This window comes from Pleurodeles waltl, chromosome 6 (assembly GCF_031143425.1).
Source record: "Pleurodeles waltl isolate 20211129_DDA chromosome 6, aPleWal1.hap1.20221129, whole genome shotgun sequence".
NCBI classification, from domain to species: Eukaryota; Metazoa; Chordata; class Amphibia; order Caudata; family Salamandridae; genus Pleurodeles; species Pleurodeles waltl.
In genome coordinates, this window is record NC_090445.1 from 752,719,642 (window position 1) to 752,746,204 (window position 26,563).

Below are 26,563 nucleotides of genomic sequence, written 5' to 3' on the forward strand. Positions count from 1 at the left end.
GGGCCTGTTGAATGAGTTTACACCGATTCTGCTTCAGCCAAAAGTCCTGCAGAAGGTGCAGAAGTACTGGTTACAGCTGACCATGATTGCCTTAGATTGGGGAAGGAAGATGAGGTATGACAATCTGTTGGAATTCAGTCTTTGACCACCTCCCCCTTTCTCACAGTAGAAAGGTCATCTCCTATAGCCTGTCATCACCTTCAGCCCATTCATTAAATGCCGTGGCTGCATGCATTGACATTGAACGGTGGCTGCTAGAGTCCTTTTACTTACCTGACAAGGTTGTAGACATCATCTTGGCAGCCAGGAAACCCACTACAAAATCTATCAATACAGTTGTACTTTGGTGTGAGATGGAATGTTAAACTTCTTTTAGGAGCGCTGTGTTTTTCATGGTCTCTGCATACCAGGGCCAGGAAGTGGCTATGGTTAAGTTTTAGTTGGCTGCCCTGCCTGCTTTCATGTCTCCCAGATCATCCATCCTTGTTTCAATTGCAATTACTGGCTCAGTTTTTGAAAGGTTTACTTCACCACTTTTCTCCCACTCTGTTAATTTTTCCTCCGAGGGATTTGAATCTTGTGTTGACTTTATTAATAGCATCTTTATTCGAGCTAATGCACTTTTGCACTTGTTCTAATGCTTACGCTAAAGGCTATATTACTAGTAGGAATTACATCAGGACAAATGACATCAGGTCATATGTATATACTTGTTCCTCTGCAAAGGCGGTTTCTGCCTTTCATGTCGGCCAGTTCCTTACTTTTCCAGTTTCTTGACCCTCCTCACTCCACCCCAGGCGTGCAGTTTCCTACTACTTCAACTGCACATAAAAGGACGGAGTGCCTGACTAGATCATTCCTGCCTCACTGCTTATGCACGCAGTGATGGATAATTTGCCTGGGCTGTGTTGCAGAACATCCATGGTTTAGTCAATCTAAACTCCTCGGAAGTAGTCCTTTAAGACGCATTCTTGTGGTTAGAAATGTATGTGTAGGTATTTCACTCAGAGGAAAGATTATTTACCTTTGTTATCGATATTTCTGGTGGATATACGTAATAAACAATTTGTCGCTGTAGTTGATGCTTTCTTGGTTCCTCCCCACACATCTCTCAGGCATGCTCTAAATGCACCCAGAAGTAATGCCTGCATGCTGGTTGGTGCCTGTTGTTCTCTGGCGCCGTCATGTCCAGTAGAAAGGGTGCCACAAGGCAGTTTTGGGGAACAGGTTTCCAGGCCATTCTAATGTGTGGGAAGGTATTCTTTAGGTGAGGAATCTGCATTAACAATATGCCATCTACCATCAGAAATATCGTTATCTAAGGTTACTAGCTTCTTCCTCTTGTAGCCAAGTATCTGACTAACCTTGACAATATAAACTGAGCAACAGTATTGTTCAAGTGACTTTGTGAAGCATATGGCCCAATTGGTGGCTATTTTACGAAGACTGAAAGTACATGATTAGCTTCATTTGGATAATTAACTGATGAAAGATCCTTCTAATGTTAAGAAAAGCTAGCAGTCCAAACATTTTAAAGGGGGGTCCCTATCTTCAATCACTTCAAATTATTTCCTGTGTGAAAAGGAATCAAATCGAACAGAAGATAGAAAACAATCTCTACTGCACCTCGTGCAAGAGATGGAAAACAGTTTGTAAATTCTTAATTACCCTGTGTAGGAATACGTGCATTCAGTTCCAGGGAGCAGTCTTGGATACCAAGGCTGGCAAAATGTTCCCACTGGAGGAGAGAGTTCTTTGTTTACATCGCCTCCCTTCCAGAAGTTGCAATCTGCTTTGTCCATCTTTCCATATTCTTGCTGGACGTAATGTTGTGCTGCATTCCTCTCATCCCCTGCTGCAGGCTACAGCATTTCTTTGAACCGCAATGACTGGAAGACGCAACTCTTTGGCCCTTGGAACAACCAGATCATGTTTCTGTCACAAAGCAGTGTGTTGAAATTCTAGCAGTGTGATTTTCAGTCAAATGATGCGCGGCCTTGCGTTCCGATAGACTAGTCTTGTGGCTTATTGTATGCTTTGCAAAGATATATGCATAGACCCAAAGAAAGGACCGACTCCTGATTATCTGAATCAACAATTAGACGAGTTTGAGCAGAGTCCACTTCTTTAAAGTATGTGGGTTGCACTTAGGGGCATTGGATCAAAACCTGGTGCACAGCAGAGCCCACTACAATGCTGTAAGTATGAAGACATCATCATGTAAAACGTTCAGCATTTCTCTCTTTGTAAGAACGTGGGCAGGAATTGCAAACAGCTTAACACTAAGACTAATCGTGATGCCTTGGGAAGCACAAATACCATACTTTATTACTCTACTCAAAAATGTTGATTGCCAATTTTGGCAAAATTTAAGTGATGTTGTTTCCATGTCCAACTGAGAAAAGAAAGGAGAAACCCATAAATAAGTTCTATAGTGAAGTCATAAATTGATTGAGGAATCATTCAGTTTCGAAGTGCAAACCTCATTGCTAGTAAAACCCTGGTCAGAGTCGAGGTGTGTTTTCTTCAGATTGAAAGATGTGTATATTCCCAAACCGAATAACAGCAAAAAATCATGCTATCTACAAAGTGAGAATTAATTGAATCTAGGTTGACATGATGAGTGATAGATGCTTTCTGAAAAGAAGCTAGTGAATGAGAAGATGCGCAACCAATGAAAACGAGAACAGGTTCATTCTGCAAGGAGTATTGCTAACGCAATTTTGAATACAACACCAAATCATTGCCTACATGCTAGGTGGAGGGAAAAGTCAGAGCAGAAAAAAACTCTCAGTTCTCTAAAGGTTTTGAAAAGCTCTCTTGACGAACAGTCACTATTTGTATCTATGCCTGGTGGTAATCAGTCTTCATTCTGAAAATGCCAGATCTGAACAGGGCAAGGAGGTCAGTCCTTAGGTGAAACTGGTAATGTTGTTTGATTGGAAATAAAAATCAGGCTGGGTGTGTTGGCTCCACAGCAAACACAAAATATTTTCATTTTTTAAAATATTTAGTGTTGGTAACATCTTAATTAGATGGGGTAAATATGTCCATGCACTCCTAAGGAAGATGTAGAAGTCAAAAAGGTAAGACCTGAGGGGCCACACTTCAATTTTGACAGAAATGGGGATTCGGTGAAGAACTTTGTCACTGGATAGTAACTTGGCATGTGATTTCAGGAGCACATCATGTTGGGCTGATAACTTAACATAATATAACATATATAATGTGTCTCATTTAATATGGAGCTACCAAAATCATCAGTGAATCAAGCGTATACAGCTCTGCTACAGCAGGAGATGCTGAATACGCAAAAAACAGATTAACTTTTTTTTAAAGTTGACTGAAAATGGTTCACCCATCAATACCTCTATTTGGCTAGCATTTTGCTTTCTCTTGGGTTCTAGACATGTCAATGTTTGGGGTGTGTCATGGCCAAAAGATATCTGAAACAGATTTGTTAGTGGGGCTTTAACTTGTGAGAGTGTCCTATTTCTCAACCATTCTTAGCACGAGCTATGCCAAGAGATCTAGTAACAGCTAACATCCATATTTTGTGGGTTACTCTGAACTGTTCGATCAAATTTGACTCTCTTTGCTTTAATGGGTAATACATAATCATAGTGTTGTCAATCAATCAGGAATTTGTAAAGCGCACTACTCACCCGTGAGGGTCTCAAGGCGCTGAGGTGAGGCGGGGTTGAAGAGGGGGAGGTGCTGATACTGCTCGAACAGTCAGGTCTTGAGAGGTTTCCTGAAGGTAAGGAGGTCTTTAGTCTGGCGCAGGTGGGTGGAAAGAGTGTTCCATGTTTTGGTGGTGAGGTGCGAGAATTATCTACCGCCGGTTGTAGTTCTGAAGACGCGTGGGACAGTTGCGAGGGCGTGGTCAGCGGAGATGCCGGGTCGTGGTGTAGAAGGAGAGTCTTCTGTTGAGGTATTCTGGTCCTGTGCTGTGCACTGCTTTGAGAGCGTGGGTGAGGAGTTTGAAGGTGATTCTCTTGTTGACTGGGAGCCAGTGCGGGGTTTTCAGGTGGTCTGTGATGTGGCAGTGGCGGTGGATGTCCAGGATGAGGCATGCAGAGGTGCTCTGGATGCGTTGCAGCCTCTTTCGGAGTTTGGCCGTGATTCCTGTGTAGAGGGCATTGCCGTAGTCCAGTTGGCTGTTTACGAGGGGCTTGGCGAATCCTAAGTTGCGTGCGTGGTCGGTGGGAGTCTGAGCTGTTCCGAGAGTGGCAGGCCACCAGGAGTCCTCCCATGCTGAGGGTCTGGAGCCGACAATGAGGACTTCCTTCTTGTCCGAATTGAGTTTGAGGCAGCTGCTCTTCATCCATTCGGCGATGGCCTTCATTCCTTCGTGGATGTTGGTCTAGGCGGAGTCCTTGGTGAGAGAGAGGATCAGCTGGGTGTCATCGGCAAATGAGATGATGTTGAGGTTGTGGGATCGGGCGATGTTAGCGAACTGGGCCATGTAGATGTTGAAGAGGGTCGGACTGAGGGATGAACTCTGGGGTACACCGCAGATGATTTTGGTGGCCTCCGAGCGTATTGGGGGGAAGCGGACTCTCTGGGTTCTGCCAGTGAGAAAGGAGGTGGCCCAGTCCAGGGCTCTGTCGCGGATTCCTGCATTGCTGAGGCATGAGCGTAGGGTTTGGTGGCAGATGGTGTTGAATGCGACCAAGAGGTCAGGAGGATGAGGGCTGCGGTTTCGCCACTGACCAGTATGGTTCTGATGTCGTTGGTGTCGGCGATGAGGGTGGTTTCGGTGCTGTGGTTGTTGCGGAATCCGGATTGGGAAGGGTCCAGGGTGCGGTTTTCCTCGAGAAAGCGGGTTAGTTGTCTGTTGACAGCCTTCTCGATTATTTTTGCCGGGAAGGGGAGCAGAGAGATAGGCCGGAAGTTCATATCATACATGCTCTTTATCAATTTATTTTCCAGTTGCGTAAAGAATGCGTAGAACACCAGCTATTACATAACTACAATGATATGAAGTGTCTCAAGCCTTACATTCTGAAGACACTTGATTGACTGTTGAAAGACATGCCCTATCCTCCTTAGGATGTGTCTGGTATGACTGGCAATTGTTTGAGAGATAATAATTTTACTAGATTTCTTCGACACTTCTACCATAGTAAGGACTTCTTCAAGTGATTCTCCATACAATTTTCAGCAGCTGGTATTTTAGTACCTCCTACATTGTCCTTATTTCAACACTGCGCCAAATTATTACTCAAAAACAGAAATATAAAACAATTAGCAACTACAAATATAGTTTATTGTAAAATAAATTATGTTAAGTGACAGGAAAATAAAGGTTTAAAAAGTTTCCTCAAAAATATGAATTCCTAAAACAAAGTGCCTCATAATAATTAATAATTTGAAACACGTTAGTTGAGAGAGCTCTTCCTGGAGCTAATATATCCCAACAAAATGACTAGAGATGCCTAGCTACTTACAGATTTTAAGTATTCAGGAGTGATGTAGATAAGCTCATGGTTCTGAGTCGTGGTGGAGAATCTGGCTATTCTCACCGGATGGTCATGAGACTTGCCCATAGGAATAGGAGGAGCTTCTGAAAGACGGAGGATAAATATGTGAGCTAGCATGGATAAGCAATCGAGTACTGGTGAGCAGGGTCAGTTTTAGGGTAGTGCGAATGGTGCAGCCGCACCTGGCACTGATTTTGTTGGGAGGTGCTGTTTAAAATCAGGGAACATCCTTGTGCGTCCTGCAGTTTTTAGGCAACAATTAAAATGTCAAGATAACACTGGTGATTAATGTTTCTACTGGTGAGAGATCAGAATTTCTTGTAGTGGCATTTCTGAGTCATCATAAAGAAGTGTGGAGGGTTAATGTGCCTGCTGCAAAGTATGTGTACTATGCAGTTCACAGAATGGAGTGAGCTATGAGTAGCGTTACAAAAAATGATGTTTATGTTAGAGAGAGGCTAGGGGGGATGAGGGGCACTGTTGGAGAGTGGGAGTGAGGGAATTCATGGAGAAAGGGGTGGGGGTGGATGTGTGGAGTGCCAGAAAAGACTGCTGCAGCTAGCGCCACCAGCGCTGAAGCCGGTCCTGCTGGTGGGATCATGTCAAGGGTCTGAGAATCAGCAAGCAAGTCTCTCCTGCAGTTGCAGAGAACTCTCCGGATGAGGGGAAGCAGTGGAAACATATAAGCAAAGGTTTTCAACCAAGAAAGCGAACACGTATTTCCTCCAGACCCTTGGCACCACTGCCTTCATGTGAAGTACTATAATTTTTGTTTGACGGTATCGCAAACAGGTTTATCGCCATGCAGTCCCGCTGCCAGAAGACCATGTTCATCAGATCCAATGCAGCTCCCATTTATTAGATACTTTGTGTCTTGCTGTGGGCATAATCCTGTGACTTGATGATCTGTTGGCTGTGATCTGCGCTCGTTGAGACAAAGTATTAGACTGCCCAATCCCAAACGAATTATGCCGCTTGTGAGATGATGACGGACTTATTTCCTCCTCGTTTGTGTTACTACAACATAAAGGTGGTGTTATTTGTTCTTGCATGTATTGGCAAGTTCTACAGTCATCAAGGGGAGGAAGCCCTTTTGAACAGCTTGGAGCTCCAGGACATAGATAAGGAGTTTTTTTTTCTTTGAGTGAAGGAGAGTGAAACCTCTCAAAGCCAGCAGTAAAGCTGCCAAGTTTAAAGTCACTTTTTAGTCTTTCTCTTATTGGGGAAAAAAGCCACCAACAAAGAGCTGTTCTGTGAAGTTTCTGTGGTCTCAGACAGAGATCCCAGGGGAAAAAAACAGAAAAGGCAACATGAGGTGCCTACCTCCACAGAGGATCAGTGTCCTCTCCAATGGAGGAAAACAATGGTTGTAAATATAAGTAATACTAACCTGCTTTCCCCCACAGTGATCAGGGTGGAAGGAAACAACAAATCTGGTTAGACTACCACACAGGTTTTCATTCAAAGGGCTAGGAGTGGTGACTGTTGTGCCTCTTCCTCCCATTCGCTCCTAGGTTTTGGGTTGTTAACAATGCTGTTCTGCAGGTGACAGCTAATTTAGCAGTACAGTTAGAGTTAGAAGACGTCGTGTTTTGTTGTGGAGACCCTAAGTCCTCTCAGTGCAAACATCAGTTACTGTTATAGTCAGAGTAGTTTGTGATGTGTTAGCAGACTGTTACTGTGGTCACAGTATGACAACAGTGAAAACACTGTTACTGCTGTCCTGCATTCTGATAAAGGCAAGAAACCAGATGCAGCATGCAAACATACGAAAGTAACAGCAAATACACTGTGGTGGATTGCAATTCTACTTTTCAGCAAAACAGTTGCAGTGACCAAGTGAGTGAAGCAAGAAAGATCCTTGCTAGAAAATTCCAGAGGAATTTATTTCTGATTATTGGATCAGTACTTCCTTTTACTAGGCCGGTAAGGTCAGTAATATTTCACAATTGACTCTGCCATCTGTCCAGGCCGCACTGTTTACATGTTCAACCTCAGGTCAATGGTTAAATCATCAGCATGCTTTTTGAGAACCTGCATCTCTTAAGTCAAGGTGTGCTTGACTCTTACGAATGTCGTAAAAATGAAAACAGACTGTACAACAGAGGCTCTGTCATCATGTACAGTAGAAATTCGGTACCCAGCACTTCCAATAGCAGCCACTACCCCAAAATAGGAAGCAACCCTCTACATGCTGGCACCAGCTCAGTCGTTCGGAAGCTCTGTTCTGAAATTAGGCTGGTATGGAGACCAAATTATTCTGGGTCCTCCAAACAGTCTGGCACTTTCTTCACTACTAGTACCCTCAAAGAAATCCTATCAGTCAAGAAAAGGCAGAGTGGATTTCATCAAGTGGAACAATAAAAGACACGTCTACTGCAGATGGCCCGTCTTGGGTTTTGTTTAGAATGGTGAGAAAATATAATCTCAGACCGTGACAAAATTTTGTCTGACGGTAGAGATGCCAGGTACATTATTAAGAATGCTCTTTACAGACGTGGTGTCTACTGTATAAAACATTACATGTATACCTGCATGTTGATCAAGGGGAATTCAGTTGAAAGTCAAAGCAGTCCATACAGAACCATTTCACTTCTGTAGCTGTAGCTGGTGGACTTATTATTAGACATGCGCCCCAGTCTACAAAAGAAATTACTTGGAAGTTTTCAGTACTGTAAAAGCACGGGTAACTCTGACAGCAGCGAGACTCTTGCTGTTCTAGAGAGATTTTTTAGGTCGAGTGGAAGCATTCAACCTGGTGTAAAGTTAAATATACGTATACTGTGGGCTTAAAGCAATTTCATTTGTTGGTTGCAGTGTCCTTTAAACATTCTTGCTCGCTAGAGTTCAGTTCTACCTTTTTCTCCCTCCTTTTTCTGTTTAAGAGCAGTGACCGATTACTGTATTGTTCCACTTTGGTTTCTTTATCTGTTGCTTTGACAGACTATTTTTGACATTTCTTTGGTGCTCCCCTTTCACTGTGGGTGTTTTAGGCTGGTAGCTGCCTGCGTTTTATTGCAGCAATCCGTTCATCCCACCTCCTCCCATGTCGCTGACATTTGTTTTGGCTTTATTCCAGTGATGTTCTCGTTTACCTCCGTCTCCTAAATTAAGCTTATTTTACTAAACAAACACCCGGTCATTTAGCTCATTGCTCAAGATCGCCACAATATGCCCTTGCATTGTATTGCAGAGAGTCTCTCTTTCCAGGGCCCCTCCCTGCCAGCACGCACAACATCACACACATGGCATTTCTTATCTCCTTTATTGGGGCCATAAATCTTCTCGGGCTGCTCTGCTAACTTCATTAGAGCTCTGTTGAAATGTGAGGCAAAAATGCATGCAAATCCTTAATTCTGTTAACATACAAACCACTGTCCTTGGCCCAAAGGGTGAAATTCCCTTTTTGTTCACATTCAGTATATTTTTCACTTTGTTAGCTTTGCCAACTTCATAGACTGACTCGGCCTGGCTTCTGTATCCCTTGATTCCGCCTATGGTGTTGGCACAGCTGCTGCAGAAAGGACCAAAATATACAGCAGGATTAATGTGGCAAAAAAGTCCAGTTATACATTTACAATGCAAATATCTCAAACTCAAGTAAATGTGAGACCTATTGCATTACAAATGCTTGTTTTTATTTTTTACTGGACAGCACCCCATGGTTGCCTTCATGTGATGGTTTCCCCATTGCTCGTACAGATATGGTTGTTTTGACATGCAGCCCTTTGCTTTTCACCTCCAACCCCACCACTTACAATTTTTGTACTGCACTCATTGCCAAACTCTTCATTGGACCTATGTTCATATTGAGACTGTTTCATTTGCCAGCCTAACACAATAATTAATATATCCCACTCAGCTTGGCTCGGCCACTTGGTCAGAAGCTGGGTCCTGTTGAGCTGGTCCGTGCATACATGGTGGATGTTTATTTTATTTTTTTAATCTGTTGTATATTCAGCTCTCTCGCTGATCTCTTAAATGGCTGTCACTAGTTCTTGGCATCTACTTCCCCATCTTCTTGGATAAATGGTTTCACTGTTCTTGAGGTTGAGAAACTGCCCTATTCTGTTCTCAGAGCACTCATAGTACATTGCTGGTTTAACCCTTCCTCTACCATCTGATTGGGATCCCTTGTGTTCTTTGTGGGCCATAGCTCTTTCCAGTATTGGTCAATAACAAATAAAGTACTCCATCTACATACACGCTCTGTTTGGTTTGGACCCAGGACCTCCAGTTCTGCCTCTGATTCTCATCTCTGGCCTCCTTCAATTATTAGACCTGATCAGGGGTGTCATGAACCCCCGTGCTAGCAGCTTCAGCAGGGGTGGAGTTCTTTATGGGCCTCTTCTGTCTTCAACTCGTCAGACAAAAGTTAATCTTTAAGGCTGGAATACAGCGTCAATCAATACAAAGGCAGCCAATAGAGAGGAAAAAACTGGGGATGTAGAACTGGAAAAAAGTTGGAATATTGGAAGGAAGGGTAAAAAGAGGGAATATTGGAAGGGTGAAAAGAAGAAAGTATGGATGAGTAAGTGGATGAAATGATGAGTGAATGATAGGTGGATGGACAGGTGAAAGGATGGCAGAGTAATTGGATGGATGGATGGATGGATAGATAGGTGGACGGGCTGGTGAACGGATGGTAGAGTAAAGGGATGGATGGCTAGTGGATGGACAGGTGAAAAGATGGCAGAGAAGAGGAGGGTTGGATAAATGGGTGAAAAGAGGAGTGCATAGATGGAAGACAGAGTGGATGGGTGGTGGTGGCTGGATGGCAAAGTGGATGGATAGGTGGATAGCAGAGTGGAAGGATGGATGGCAAAGTTGACGAGTGGATGGATGTGTGGCAGAATGGATGGATGGATGGCAGAATAAATGGATGGATTGCAGAGAGTGGGTGGATGGAAGGCAGATGTGGATTGATGCATGACAGTAGATGAATTGATGGATGGCAGAGTAGATGCATGGTAGACTGGATGTTGGCAGAGTGGAAAAGTGGATGGATGGATAGATGGCAGAGTAATTGGAAGGTAGAGAAGAGGTACATCAGAGTGGCTAGTTGGCTGGGTGGTTGGCAAAATGAATCAATGGATGGGTGAGTGGATGGATGGATGGACGGATGTATGGCAGAGTAGATAGGTAGCCGATTTGATGGATAGATGGATTGATGGATGGCAGAGTGGATTTATGGATGTCAAGAGTGGATTTATGGAAGGATGGCAGATGGATGAATGATAAAATCAATGGATGGGTGGCAGAGAGGATAGGTGGATGGATGGCCGAGTGAATGGGTGATGCTTGGCAGATTGGATGGATGGATGCAGACTGGATGGATGGATGGATGGATGGATGGAAGGCAGGCAGAGTGTGGGGATGAGTGGATGAATGGATAGATGGCAGAGTCTTTATATGATTTGCAGAATGGATGGACTACCAAGTGTTTGGGTAGCAGAGTGGATGGATAGCTGGGTAGCAGAGTGGGTGGATGACCGAGTTGTTGGATGGATGGTAGAGTGGCTTGATGAATGGCAATGTAAGTGCATGGATGTATGGATAGATGTCTGGATGGATGGCAGAATGGATGGTTGGACAGATGGATGGCAGACTGGATGGATAAAAAAATGGGGAAAGATTGAATGATGGATAAACAAATGAATGGATGAAAGAATGTAAAGGTGAAATACTGGATATGAGCAGGTCGATGGAAGAGTGAAAGGATGAACAAATAGATGCTGGGATGAAAGTTAGAAGGAGGCTGTTGGATAGAGGGTTAGCTCACTTGCTTTGCTTGCTTTGTGGCATCACCACTTTACTTCAAAGTGGGGGCAATTTTAATTTTCTGTCTACTCCCTTGGTCCTGATGATGACTTCCCTATTCCTTTGCTTTGCAACTTTGTTGACTATACCCATATGAACCTCCTTGTGTTTAGTTCCTGTCCGTGTTGAAACTGTTAAATGTACACAGTACAACCAAAATATATTTTGCTTTTTGGTCATTTTTTTTTCTTCAGTCTCTATCCTTTCATTGTATTGTGTGAATCACTTGAGCACCAAGCATGTATTTTAACCAGTTACTTTATTGTCACTTTTTTTTGTTTTACAATTTTTTTTCATTGCAATTCATTAAAAATAACTGTTTTCGTGAGTGCCTCAAACCCTTAAGCCTATCATGCAACACTCCATTTCTCACATTGCGTCCTCTGTATCTGATAGTGACTTCTAGTTGCAGATACCTAACCTTTGAATTTCCCCAGGTGTCAAACTGGATCCGGAGATTTTTCTTCAAGCAGTACCTCTGCATGCTGTGATGTGGCGTCGTTCGACTCCGCGGGCGTCGTTGACGTCACGGTCGTATATAGACACCTCCCCGGCGCAGTGACGTCTGTTCTTTTCTTTCCGCACCAGCCTACACACAGATCCGGAGAAGAGCTACCTCAGTCATTTTTTTACTACGTCAACACTTTTGTTGACATTTTTTACCAGTTCATGGATGCGTCGAGGAATGTCCCGCCAGACCGGATTCAAGCCCTATGACTCTGGTCACCGAGCCATGTCGGTGATGGATCCGCACCTCGTGTGTCTCTGGTGCCTGGAGCACGATCATGACCCATAGTCGTGGTCCGAGTGTCGAGCCATGAACCCGAAAGCTTTGAGGGAGCGGTCCCTAAAGCTCATGATGGCCCGACACTCGACTCCGTGGCCCTCACAGTCCCGTTCGAGAGGAAGGTCTTGAGGCCGGCCACCGAGTCACCACCACTCTTTGTCCTCCAAGTCATCGGGAAATTTGGGTCACAAAAAGCTGAAGTCAAAGAAGGGCAAGTATTCTTCGACTTCACCCCGTCGATCGGATGATATGACGTGGAAAGAGCGTCGACGCTCTAGGCTGCCGTCAACGGAGCCTTCCTCCGGATCAGCCCCGCGCTTCCCCGACTTCCCGGGAGCTGCAGCCACTCCCGCCCAGCTTAAGGAATTTTACGAGGCCATGCCCCTCATTTTTGGACGGTCCGACCCACCTTCGTCGGCTTCGGCCACGGCTCCGGAGGGCCCCTCCGGATCCAATCGCGGATCCGTCCCAACGCTGGCTATACCTCGGCGACCTTACCCGGCGTCGGGTCAGACGTCGACGCTCCCGATGTTAGTTGGGCCCACAATCGACGTCGATCCCATCCTCATACCAGACGACCCGGAGCTGGAACGACGTCGATCGACGCCAATTCTGTTCTCTATGGCCTCTCCCGGGCCCGGGGTTGATCCTGACCCTTATTCTTGTGGGTATGGAGGGGACGCTGGACCCTTTAGAATACCAGCTTGACCCCCAAATGGACTGGGTGCAGGATTTGGGTGATGCCAGTGGTATAGACACCTCTCCTGACACTGGTATGCTCTCTCCTCCTAGCATGGCTACAGAGAACGGTGCTTCTTATTCCATGGTGGTGAGAAGGGCGGCTGAGGTCCTGGACCTCGAGCTACCTTCTGTGGAGGTTAGGCCTAACATCCTAACCGGCGTGTTTCAGCCGGTGTCTTCCTCTTCCGAGCCCCTTCTACCCTTTAATGAAGCACTGACGGACGTCCTTTTGGGAGCTTGGTCCAGACCCAGCTCAGGGGCTCCTGTGAATAGGACGATTGCCCGCTGCCATCGGCCTGCACCGTAGACCCGAAATTCCTGACAAAAAGGGCCTCTGTTGTTGATGTCAAGTTAGAACATTCCCTTTTTCCTGCTAGACCCTAACTTAGCTTTACCGTGATATGGAACAAGCTCTCATTTTGGGCATAGATAATACTTCCCTCTCGGGCAGTCCAATTACCAAGTCCACAATTGCACACAAGATAGTTCAGTTTATATAGATGTACAGCATCTTGTGGGCATATACATGGCTCCATTTGATACATTCACTGAACATGTGTACATTCACACAAGGTATTATGACCACTATATTTTGTATCACTCTGCAAGGTCATTGCCATTGAATAGGAATAGGAAACATTGATATGCAATCGATGAACAGCATTCAAATTAGTAAATGTTCAAGCTACTGAAACTGCCAGGTGAAATAGAATGATGGCAACCTAAATTTTTACAACCATATCAGTATATATTGATTAATAATAGACATACTGTGATATTGAGAGGCATCACTTTGTGGGGTGTTGTAAGTTTAAGGTTGATGTCCTCTTTTATCAATTGTATTAACTGCATCTGTGGTAGAGTCCTCAAAATATGTATGCTGACAAGATCCTTTTCCAAAACCTGCCACTCGGAGTGATGAGGCATAGCTAGAGAACTAGACTAGCCTTAGGTTGCAAAACTGATATGTGAATAATGTCGGCAACACATCACATAGACAACTTTAGTTGTGATGTGACAGTACTCCAGAATCTTCCAAGATTCTGGGAGGTGTTGAGGGGTGGGGAGGAGTGACCAAGCCACAGAACTTGAAGACCTGGTCAAAGACAGATGTACTCAGGCCTAATTTCTCAGATAAATGTCTCTAATGTGTGATTTTCCTATCTGGAAGGTAATGCTGTCCTTAATGTATGAGCAAGGAGTCTACTTGTGCTGCAGCACTGAAATAGGCATCACAAGTATTGGGGAAAACATTGCTTGTATCTAGATACCATGTCCACACTTGCACACTAGCTCTTCTACAGGTTGTAAGCTAATCACCCAGTGCAAATTAAACTTGGGCTGCTCAGTGAGTGAGATCACCTCCAACTCCAGTTGCCTCATGGAAATCCAAACATGGATGCATTCTGCAGACCCTCAAAGAGTGAGGTCCAACTTCTTGAGCCAAAGGATTCTTGATCTGTCCTAATCTCTGTGACAAGGCCCCCACATTTTACTTATATGTTGGTAAGTGACACAGAGGCATGAAGAGCATAACAGACAAAAAACACAAACAGGGTATTTGGTTAGGAATTTTCCTTAAGCAGATTTTGGAAAGATATTCTGGTGGTTTTAGTGGATACCACCAGGTATAGATCTGTGTACCTCTACATTTATGCGGCCTGAACAACTTCATCAGCGGTTGTTAACAGAAGGGGATATGTGCATTGGAAGTCGGTATTTTCATTCTATGTTCTATTCGGGTAGATAGAGGAAGATAGCCTATACCCAGTCAGGAAATCCACACCAAGGCTTCTCCATCCTTCGACTTCCTCAAAGACTGTGAGGGATGAACACACAGGAATGACTGTACACTTGACTCAATGTGAATGACTCTGTTATCCATTGCCCCTGTTGACAGGGAAGTAACATTAGGGAAATGTCCACTCTATGCGCACAGCCTGACACTTGTCAATCCAGGTAAGGAGTGGTGAGGGTGGGATTGCACAAATGTGAGGAGTGTCTGAAGCAGTGCTTTTATGAGATGTCTTCTGCTTCCTCTATAGGTTATTCAGTATTTGCCCTCAACAAAAGTAGAATTTGGTCCATGTTGTGTTAATGCCCTGCATATAGTACCTATTTAGGACCCCTCCAACATGTTTAAACATTTCCTGTACATAGCTAATTTGTGCTTTAAAATGCTTTGACTGTGTGAGTGCCACTAGATACCCCATTCAAAGTAATGGACTTCAAAGCCTTATGCCTTTTATGGCATGTCTCTCCACTGTCTTCCTATCTAGTTAGCTGGTGCTTAAGGTGATCATCCCTTAATTTCTGTTCCTCATTAAAAGTGTACAAATTAACAATATACTTTAAAGAAGTAGAATTAAAATTTGTAGCGCTCCCTTCTGTCACACAAAGTTCTGAAAAATGTAATCACATGATCCTTTCTGCCTCTGAACTTCAGTGGTCTCTTTTAGCTCTTTCTGAAGTACTTGCATTATTTCTCATCTACCTCCTCATGCTTTAATCACTCTGATACAGTCTGCTCTCTATACTGATCCTCTCTTTAAATAGTTGTTGCTTCTGTAATCCGTTGACCTGCTGTATTAATTTCAAGGCAAATGCATATTGGAATTTTCTATTGTCTGTTCTCCCTCCCCATTGTAAAAGATATGTATAAATTGTCATTAACTATGTTTGGTGAATTCCACAGTTAACTTGGAGAACTCCCCCTCCTAAGGTAGTCTCTCAGTTTCATATTAAACAAACTCAACTAGCGGTCAAGTATTCTAAATCACCAGAAAAGACCATTTGTGCATATGGATGACAAATGAGCTTTGATATTTTACATACTGCACTATTTACTAGCTATTCATAGTTTGCCAAACCCTCCCATAGCCCCGCTGCTGTTTATAAGAGTTGCAAATGCATGTGCTTTTTTCTTTGAGGCAAAAGAAGACTATGGCCATCTTATCCATCTAGAATGCAAACCAACGTGTCCTAGAAATGGACAAGATGGTTAGATCCCCTGTGCGTAGGGCTGGAGTTGGTTTGGACTGTGGAATCCCTCTGTCTTATATTTGATTCCAGTTGGCCCACAGAGGATTGGAGATGGCCAGGGTGTTCTGCCATTTCAGTGGCCTCACCTTTACCAACAACTGTTTTGTTTTTAGATTTTTCCAACTCCTCTAGAAGGATTACATCTGCCTGACACAAAAGTGTGTATTCCTGCAACCTTCAAAATCAGCTCTCAACTTGTGTACCTGGTTCCTGAGGACTTAACCTATGTCCACCTTGCCTCTTTACTGAGGGCTGAACATTATAAAGGAAAAAGTACTATGGTTCTGTTGTAATGCTTTGGTAAAGATAGATCTGATAACTTGCTAAGTGGAGGATGTCATGACCTTTTCCTGACACAGTGGAACAGGTGGACTCCTACAAGGCTTAACCTAGCAGCCAGTAGGCCTATTGAAATAGACCTGCTAGTCCTCCTCCACTGCCAGTGAGTTGCTAAGCTGCTAAGTGGCATTGGAATAAAGATAAAGAGTCAGAGTATATGGGCAAGTAGACCTCACATATGCAAGCGGTATGTTAGATAGGCTGACAAACTATCCTTCACAATATATAACAAGTATCCTGGGGGATTCTTTGTAGTCCTGATGAAAGGCCTGGACCCGATGACCCTTTGATAATGGGGATAAAACAAGTTGTCTAAAGAAAGAGGGTGTAGGGCCATTATATCCCTTTACTAATCCCTCACATCCAATTTTATTTATGCCAGAACACCGATTAATAAATGGATACCTGAATTGTTCAAGGTATTTTTAACTCCTACAAAGGCCCCTGCAGAGAAAACATCCAAAGTGTGCTCCTTGGAATATGGTCGAGCCCATCCTGGTTTTCAGGGACAAGGATGAGATCCAAAGATGAAGCATGCCACTAAACGAGTTGGTTATGGTCTAACAAAAAAGCTTTAGGATTTCCCAATGCGGGGTTTGTGTCTTCATTCTGGGGTATGGGATACCCCTTTGTGTTGCAAACCCCTTGTTGCCTTCATCTTCTCCCGACCCTTTGCCTACCACACTTCCTTCTGTCCCTCCATCTGCTATAATAATATAAGGATTCCCTATGGGTCCACATTTCCTTTTATTTAGTTTTTTTTTTTTTCTTTTTACTGAACTGAATTCCTGTTAATTTCAGTTTGTCAAATATCTGGGTTCTCAGAAATGGGTTTCTGGAAGAGACTTTTAACCATAGATTCCTTACCTTGGCATATTCCCCAGGCGTCAGACAGGATCTGGAAAATCTTGAGCAGTACCTCTGCGCACTGGTGGATGGTGCAGATGACTCCATGTCAACGTTGTCCGCGCCAAATGTGACGTGTGATGCCTATACAGGCGCCACCCTAACCCACCGACATCAGTTCCTTTCTTTCCATGCTAACAGTTGTGGGTTCGGAGAGCTACTCTTTTTCTACTGTTTCTAGTGTGTAGGAAATTATGTCCCCTTAAAAACCTAGGGGTTTAAAACCCTGCAGACAATGCCACTGACAGATGTCTGACGGATCTCCACCCAGCCTGTCTTTGGTGCCTTGGGTCAGGCCACAACTCCAAGACCTACTTGGATTGCCTTTTTATGCACCGGAAGGTGACCGAGGAGAGCAGTGAAGCTTCTTGTGCCACAACACCTAAAGACTACACATCGATCCCGCTCCTGAAGATGGTCTCTGTCCCGAGGTCATTCACATGCCCACTCCTGGAGCCGGAACCCTGTTCTGTCTTCATCAAAGTCCAAATCTTCATTGGGTACCTCCAAGAAGAAATTGAAGAAGTCGAAGTTCCACTTTAGTTCCTCGCACCCTTCCAGATCCACAAACGGAGTGCCAGACTGCCCCCTGCACCTCAATGTCTTCTCCCACACACCTCCTGCAGAGCCTGCACCGAATCAGTCTCCATGCTTCCCAGGTGCTGGAGCAACTCCCAATCAACTTAAGGAGGTTTACATGGTGATGACCTTCCTCTTCAGGCATCAGAGCCCCTCTTGGGTGCCTTAGTCAGAAGGTATTCCAGCGCCAGTGGATCGTCTTGTGGCATTAGTCGGACCCTCAGGATCTGACTCTGGATTTGGACTGGCCCTACTCCTGAAACCCACCCTAGCTCCACAATCTTGGCTGACGTTTGTTTTCCCAATGCCTCTACCAATGTCACTGGCACTGCATGATGATCCAGCCGTTGTTTCCGACACCAAGACGGTGCTGCATAGAGGCCATCCAACGTCAGGAGCGGTGCCACAGAGGCAACATTTCTGCTCCGATGAGGCACCTCTGTCTCTAGGAATTGAATTTGAAAAAGAGGAGGCCTACGGGGTCTTTGACCCTGCTAATGATATTGCCCCGGGTTTCCCCAAAGGGAACTGAATATGAGGAGTTGGACATTGCCAATGGTCTAGACACCTCTCCTGACACTGGTTATGTTATTCTTTCTGGTTCAGCCACAGAGGAGAGTGCATCTTTTATGAGTGTGATCAGACTTGCAGCCGGCATCCTTGATCTTCAACTTCCAGTGGTGGCAGTGAAAACTAACTTATTGATGGAGGTCTTTTAGCCATCCTTCAGCCATGACAGATGAGCTCAGAAACCATGCTTTTGGCCCTCATGGATGTCCTCCTGGGGGTCTTGTTCAAGTCCTATTCAGGGGTTCCAGGAAACCACCAAATGGTCCGCCACCATTGCCTAGCTCCAGGAGACCCCACGATCTTGACTGACCATCCCACAACTGAGGATTTTGTGGTGCAGGCCTCTTCACCGAGGATCATTCCAGGGGCTTTCCCCACTGCCCCCCCGGACAGAGTCTAAGAGGCTGGACATGTTTGAAAAAAAGATATTTTCCGAAACCAGCTTGGCTCTGTGATTGGTCAATACTGCTTGTCTTCTGGGTTGCTATTACCACACTTTGTGGGGTTTATGGCTCAGGTGCTCCTCATTGTCCCGGACGAAGCCTGAACAACTCCTAATCAAGCCATCACCGATGGTTGAGATGCAGCAAAATATGTGATACAGTGTGGATTGGACACCACAGACTTCATTGGCAGTCCAATAGGTTCTACAGTGGCTCTCGGACAACAGGCATGCCTGCGGTCCACTGTCTTTTCAGGGGATGTCCAATCAAGCCTTATGGACATGCTCTTCGATGGTTTGCACTGGTTGTGACAAGGCGAATGCTGCACTTTAAGGACAGCAGAATCACAGCTCGCTCTGTAGGGCTGGCCGCTGCCCCATGCCAGCAGCATTCCTCCTATTGTCCCCAGATCCCCAGCCTTTTTGAAGCCAAGGTAAAAGCTCCCACAAGCCGTGTTGGCAGTAAAGGCACAGTTCTGCTCAGTACCTCACCCTCACACTACTGCCCCTGCCTAATATCTTTAGTGCACCCTCACCCCAGCATAAAGCCATCTGGTAGTAGGCAGGATACAACACTTTCTACCAACATGACAAGTCATCTCCAGGGAGAGGGGGGTATTACAGATTTGCAGTGGGGTTGCACACTTCGATTTCTAAAGACACCAGCAATGCCGCACTGTCTGTACAATGGGGTTCGGAGGATCATATGTCTTTGTTGCACCAGGAAGTGCTGGCTCTTTTGGCCAAAGGTGTCATTAAGAGGGTTCTGACTTTAGGTGGTCGGTGTTATTCCTGCTGCTTTGTGGTGCTGAAAGATCTTCGCCTTCTCAACACCTTTCTGAAAAAAGGACATGTTCAGGATGCTCACTCTTGCCCAGGTCTTTTCTGCCCTGAAGACTGTATACTAGAGTTGGACCTGCAGGATGCTTATTTTTATATCCCTGTCTTGCAGGCCCACAGACAATACCTGCAGTTCATGGTAGGCTTCAAGTAATTTCTGTTGGCTATCCTCCCTTTCGATCTCACTATTGTTCCTCAGGTGTGCACGTAAGTGATAGAAGTAGTTGATGCTCACTCTCTGTGGTTGGTTATTCCAGGCTTCCCCTACCTCAACAATTGGTTGTCGAAGGCAGGCTTGCCCCAGGCATTTGTCACCCACTTCCAGACTACGGTGAACCTCGTTCATTCGTTGAGGTTGACTATCAACATGCCATAGTTGCAACTGACTCGTTCTCAAACGCTCGCTTTTATAAGCGCTATTGTGGACATGGTACAGTTTTGTGCCTCCCTCAAGCCCAGAGAGTCCAGGACATTCAGGCTTTGATCCCGATGTTTCAGCCTTAAGGCTAGATTTTGATGGGTCTGATTGCCTCCCGCTGGTGAAGCATGCCATATGGCATATGCAGACTCTGCAGTTGTCTCTGAAGTCACAGTGTGCGCAGCATCGGGGAATTTCTCCAACTGGGTCCAGATTTCAAAAGAGAATGCAAGAGATTTAACTGGTGGTTATTGAACTGTGATCTGGTCAGCGACAGACCCCCTCTACCTTCCTCTCCCACGGTTGACAGTATTGACAAATGCATCACTTCTAGGGTAGGACTGCCATCTGGGAGATGTGGAGATCAGAGGGCTCTGGTCTCTGGCAGAACCCTCCTCCACATCAACTTGTTGGAGTTGCAGGGCCATCTGCTTGGAGTTGAAAGCCCTTTTGCCACCTATCAAAGTGAGGCTGGTTCAATTGTTCAGGGACAATGCCACTGCCATGTGTTACTGTAACAAACAGGGTAGGGTGGGGTTGTGGACCCTGTGCCAGGAGGTCTTGTGCCCCTGGAAATGGTTAGAATGTCAGGATGTCTTCCTTGTTGTCGAGATCTCTGAACGCCAGGGCAGTTGAACTCAGTCATCAAGCCTTGTGGATCATGAATTACTTTTGGATCCGGAGATGGTGCAGAGTCTCTTCCACAAATGGGGATAAACTTGTCTTGATCTATTTGCCACCACTGAGAACACACAGTGTCAGCATTTCTGTGTGTTGCGGTTTCCAAACCGCATCTTGCTAGGAGATGCATTCCACTTGGAGTGCAACACGGGACTCCTGTATGCCTTTCAGCTGATACCACTCCTGCCCTGGGTCCTCAAGAAGGTCAGGACCGACTGGGCCCAAGTAATCTTAGTGGCTCCGGATTGGGCACCGAGACATTGCTATCCAGAACTCCTGGGCCCGAGCATCCATCCTGTGATCAAACTGCCTCTTCAAGAAGACCTCCTGTCGAAGCAGCAGGGCCAGGTACTACACCCTGACTTGTGCACGCTCCATCTTAATGCTTAGAGATTAAGCAGCATCAGCTGAGCACTTTTCAGCTTCCTCTCAAGGTTGTGGATGTTATTCTGGCAGCCAGGCGTCCCTCAACAAAGTCAGTATACGCTTGCCATTGGGACAAATTTGCGGCTTGGTGTTTAGACAAGGGTATTGATCCACTTTATGCCCATCTGTCTGAAGTGTTGCTGTTCATTTTGTCCTTGGCCCAGCAGGGTTTAGTTCTGGATACTGTTAAAGGCTATTTGGCAGCTGTTTCTACTATTTTTAGGTTGTTGGATTAGCCATTCCTGTTTAAGTCTCCTGTTGTGACTGATTCTGAAAGATTTGCAACACGTTTCCACATTTTCCTTTCAGTGTGGCCTAGTGGGACATAAATCTGGTCCTCACCTTCTGACGGCTACCTTTTTGAGCCCACACATAGCTATCCTTCCAGGCTTCTGACTGTCAAAACAGTCTTTTTAGTGACCATAACATCAACCCCTGATGGGTAAGCAGACTTCAGGCTCTCTCGGCTCAAGCACTGTATACTACATTCTTCCAGGACAGACTGGTTCTCAGACCACGTGCATCTTTTCTACCTGAAGTGTCCAGCCCTCTCCTCGTCGTTTCAAGTGATTACCCTCCCTGCATTCTTTGCTCTGCCCCACCCTTCTAAAAAGGACAAGAGGCTCCATTATTTGTATCCAAAGTGGCCCCTTTGTTTTTAATTCGAGCGTACTAAGAATCACCAACTCAATCAGATTTTTGTTGGATTCGCTGGAGCAAAGAATGGTAAAGCTGTGCTGAAGAGAACACCTCTTGATGGATTATACTCTGTAGAAAAATCTGCTATGTATTACCTAAGAAGCAGCCTCCAGAGCCAAGGCTGCAGGTACTGTGTTAGGTGTCCTTGATATTTACCAGGTAGCTACATGGGCATCGCTTCATACCCTCAGGAAGCACTACTGCCTTGGTGGTCAGGTCCTTCAAGAAGGAGCAATTTGCCCTCTTGGTCCTGCAGGTCATCTTAGTTTGTGTCAGTTTGAAGCCCCTCCGCCGGGGAGGTTATTGCTGTGTTATCTGTTCTAAGTTAAGGAATCTACAGTTAGAAGTCTCTTCCACAAGAGCAACTTACTTAACTTCGGTAACACCTTTTCTGGTAGCGACTCTGTCTAATCGCAGATAGCTTACTAACCCTCCATTCCTCCTGGCTTTGCAGACTGCACTTCCTCAGATGGAAGGTCCTCTTAGACACTGCACACTGGTAACAGGTTTGGGGCTACACGTGTGGGCGCGGAATGTGTCACCAAAGAAACTGATGTCAGCGTGCTGGGGTGGTGACTGGATAGGCACCGTGCACCTCACATCTGCTACAGGTGATGTCAGTGTACTATTCAAGATTTTCTGGTTCCAGTCGGACGCCCGGAGCATATGTTAAGGGATCCGTGGTTAGTCTTCACCAGAAAAGGCGTTACTGATGGTAAGTAACTTGCTCTTGTGGTTCTTTCCTTTCATTTTTAAACATTACAGACTACATGGGCTGCTCCCACACTGTTTCTGTGGGCATGATGCCCTTGAGGCTTTCTCTGAGATCGCATACATTTTAGTCTTAAAGTTCTTCTTAACATGTTTACCTAGGCCTGTGATGCTGATGCTGTCTTATCCTCATTGTTTCCATTATTCCTGGACCACACAAACAAAATGAACGTCTTCTGTTTTTTATGGAAATAGGTAAGGGCTTTTGTGCAGGTAATGCTGGACATGTGCTCATATGATGTACTTATGGTACCGGGAATTTAAAAGTTCAATTTTAACAGTTATGAAAGCAGCTCTGGCCCTGCCACCAGGGCGCAGTGTACTCACGTGTTGATAATGAAAAAGAGTGTACAGACAATGAGTAACAGAATTACCTTGAAGGTATTTGTATCTTTCTCGAGCATTTTGTACGTTGCATGTAACCTACCCTAGCTGATTGAAGAGTTAACCATTTCTAATGATCTTGTGCTCAACTTCTGATCAATTGTGGGATATATATGGAGTTGTTATGGCTGTAGGGGAATGCCAATGAAAATAAGCTTCTATGGATCATGAAAATTGCCCTAATTTAGTGCCCAGCAAAAAGTAAGCCTTCATATATGTACCTTATATAGGATTTATATTCAGAGGTTTCCCAGTCCATCGTAGAGGAATACAGAAACAAACAGGCAAAACTTCAAAAGATATTGATGCTGTAAATCTACACTGATAGTATCTTATTTTTAATTACTGTATATCTCTTAAACTGCTAGTTCTTAGTCGTCCTTCTTGGAGGCATGTATATCCAGTGTTCCCTATTCTGCTAGGCATTGGGTGCAGCTGCAAAAATAACGCAAGCGCTGTGAGGCCAAGGGTCGGTGAAGGGTGAGAAAGAAGGCCAGCAGCGATGCATGTGCTCTAGGGTCCCATATGAAGTTGCTTTATATGCTATCACCAAATGTTCTGCTTCACTGGCCTGCAGGCAACGCTTTTTAAATCACAAGGAGAGACTATCTTTTAGTACATACAATTTGTACGTGGCCCTGCTCGATTGTTTTTACCAGAATAGTTTTAGATACAGCAATGCAAAACCACGGGGGGGAGGGGTAGACCACTTTTCTTGTGGATTGTAAAAGCTTGGACTGTTCTTGTTGGAGCAGGACTAAGGCTGATTTGCATATGACTGGTTTCTGCCTGAGAAGGCATGAGGGGAAAAATGATGGACTTTGTTATAGTTTGAGTAATTACCAATGGCTGAGATTAATTGACGCATTCCACCAATTACTATTGTGTGTTCTGCAGTGAGATGCGAGAAGTGTGATGGGTATGCCCAGACGTGGGTCTTATGCTCACTGCTGTAGGACACAAGCTGCATCCTCTGATCAGGCACAAGTAGGCTAACACTGTTGTGAGCTTGCCTGTGTTCTGTTCAGAGGGAACAAGGCCTGGCTTTTTGGGCTGGATTATTCCTATTGGAGGAAGACCAAGACTGATTTGTATAAAACTGGTCCCTGACTGAGGTGGTACTGTGTGCAAAACAATGATGGACTGGGATGTGGCCCGAGTAATTACCAGCTGTTAAGATTAATTCAAGCATTTCACTTATAACCGTTTTGTATTCTTCAGTGCAACGGTTATCCTCAAAAGTGGGTCCTGTGCTCACTGTCACACAGAACTCAAGCTTCACCCTACTTATAAGGCCTAAATAGGACCAAACTTTTCTGTGGTTTTTGTTCCTGTTTACAGGGAACCTGTACTGGCCTGACACTTTGGGCTGCACAGATCCTATTGAAGCAAGAACAAGGCCACTTTGCGTATGGCAGGTTCTGTCGAGATGGCATGGTGCACCAATTACAATGCACTGGAATGCAGCCCGAGTAGTTATCAGTGGCTGAAATTAATTCAAGCATTCGGCCTGTCAGTTTGTTGCTTTTCTCAATTTGAAAAGCATGCCATAAATAATAGAATTCAGATAGTAAACAACAAAATACCTTATTTACAGTTTTGCGGATGAGATACTCCATCACAAATGAGTTGAATATCCAGTCCGACCTTTCACAAGTGCATTATAGCCTATGGCACTTGACGGAACATCTGCCACATTTTAACAAAGTATCCCGGCCGCCAAACTGTAAATAAGACCTCCGTTGTACACGGAACAGATTGAAGCAAAGACAGTCTGTACACAGGTAAGGTATTAAATAAAATAGATGGCAGTTGTTAGCTCAGCTCATGAGCAGCAGACATTGCCCCATTCTATTAAATATGGAGAAAACATGTGCCAGTGCAATAAGCATAACATTCTTTGGTGAGGAGCTTATGGGGGATGTTGACTGCAACAGAGTAAAATAAAAGTGAAGCAGAATGTGAAAATGCGGCAACAACAATGATGTAAATGGTAATAATTAGTTAAGAGATGCTTTTTGAGGTCAGAGCAGTTGTATGAACGGAGCAAGTTGTATGTGATTAGAAAGGGTATTCCAGAGCTTGCACGTTTTACCAGAGAATGTTGTCTATTTTGAAGCTGTGCTTCTGTCACGCATGTGAACAGGTATGAATAGTTTTTTGGACAGGTGAAGTCCTTAAAAGATATTGAGTCTGGAAGGCTTTGTGAAGGATGGGCAAACAAATTTACACATCCCAATGTAACGTTTGAGAATCAGACCCAATATAATATAGCATTTGTTTTCCTGATTCGTATATAGAATACTGTGTGTGAGATGCACGAGTGAGTGCTTATGAGTGGTCATTTTTTTATTTCGAATCTTAACATGTTTGAGTGCAAAAATGCATTTTCATGACAGTGTTACATGAGAATATTTAAAAGTAATGTAATGCTGTGTATGAGCCTGAGGAATAAGGCTGAATCATCCCATCATGTCTGCCATATCGTATCTGCCATGGAATGCCACAGGTTAAAGATGGAGGGTACCTTCTATCCTCGTCATTGCCTCGCATCCCTAGCTATTTGTGCTGTGTAACGGCCTATGGGTGACATGCTCTTATATTCTTTTGATGATACTTAGCTATAGTCTTGACTTAGTGTTCCCATCCCGCAGAACAATGTAGTGTACAAAGTGGTATCTTTTATGTTAAGAAAAAAACACTGAAGTCTAAATTTCTTTGCGTATTTTTTAATTTCTTTCATCAGGATAATTCAGAGTTACGTTTTGCGTGAAGAATCTGGCACACTTTCTTCTGAGGCCTCGGATTTTAACAAAGCCCATCTGAGCAGACGTGGTGGAATCATGGCGTCGTTGTACACATCACATCCAGCTGATAGCGGATTGACAATTGAACTCTCACTCGAAATCAATAGAAAGCTCCAGGCTGTGTTAGAGGACACACTGTTAAAGAACATAACACTAAAGGTGAGTGTTGAGTAGAATGGCGTTATTGGCAAGGTCCTCTTTTGTTAGTGTTGTCCAGTACACCGTTATTGGAAAGGTCATTTTTTTATAGTTAAGAAATTGTCATTTTTTGGTATGCTAAAGAGACTGCTGATGTAGCAACGATAGGGCTGCTTCTTTCTTAATGTTAATAGATCACCAAGGTTTTCAGTATGTGTGAGAATCCATTGCTTGCCACTCAAACTTTTCACAGTATTGGAGTAGCATGTCAAAAGACTTGTATTTAATTTCACTGTAAACAGAAATCGTCCTGTAGGAATTTGTTTATCAAAAACGGTTTCATTATGATTAAATTAAAGATTCAAAAGAGTGATCATTAAATACACCATAATGAAATCCTCATTTTTTTAATCACCAATTCAAATTTCCTTGAGGGACAAAAGATCTATTTATCAAATCAGTAAAACAGTACTTTTTCAATATTACAAATTAGTGTTTAAAATGAAAGACATTTGATTGTGCAATACTTTACTCAGAAATACAAGATCACATGTACTTACATGTTACCAGAGACGATCGTAAGTTTCTGGTGGAAATACAATATCATGTGGTATAATTGATCATTTATATGATAATTCCCGTCCTAAGCATCACTGTTGGAATTCTGATGCTTTGCATTCTTTGGAG

General features: G+C 44.4%; 1 protein-coding gene across 5 annotated transcripts in view; it reads left to right on the forward strand.

The window, feature by feature from the left end:
• Positions 1 to 26,563, forward strand: part of CCDC186 (coiled-coil domain containing 186) — a 608,776-nt gene that overhangs the window by 517,802 nt on the left and 64,411 nt on the right. For all 5 annotated transcript variants that reach the window (XM_069239313.1, XM_069239317.1, XM_069239314.1 and 2 more), the window contains one exon: positions 25,678 to 25,897. In XM_069239313.1, coding sequence (XP_069095414.1) covers positions 25,678 to 25,897 — 220 coding nt within the window. The remainder of the gene's footprint in view (positions 1 to 25,677; positions 25,898 to 26,563) is intronic.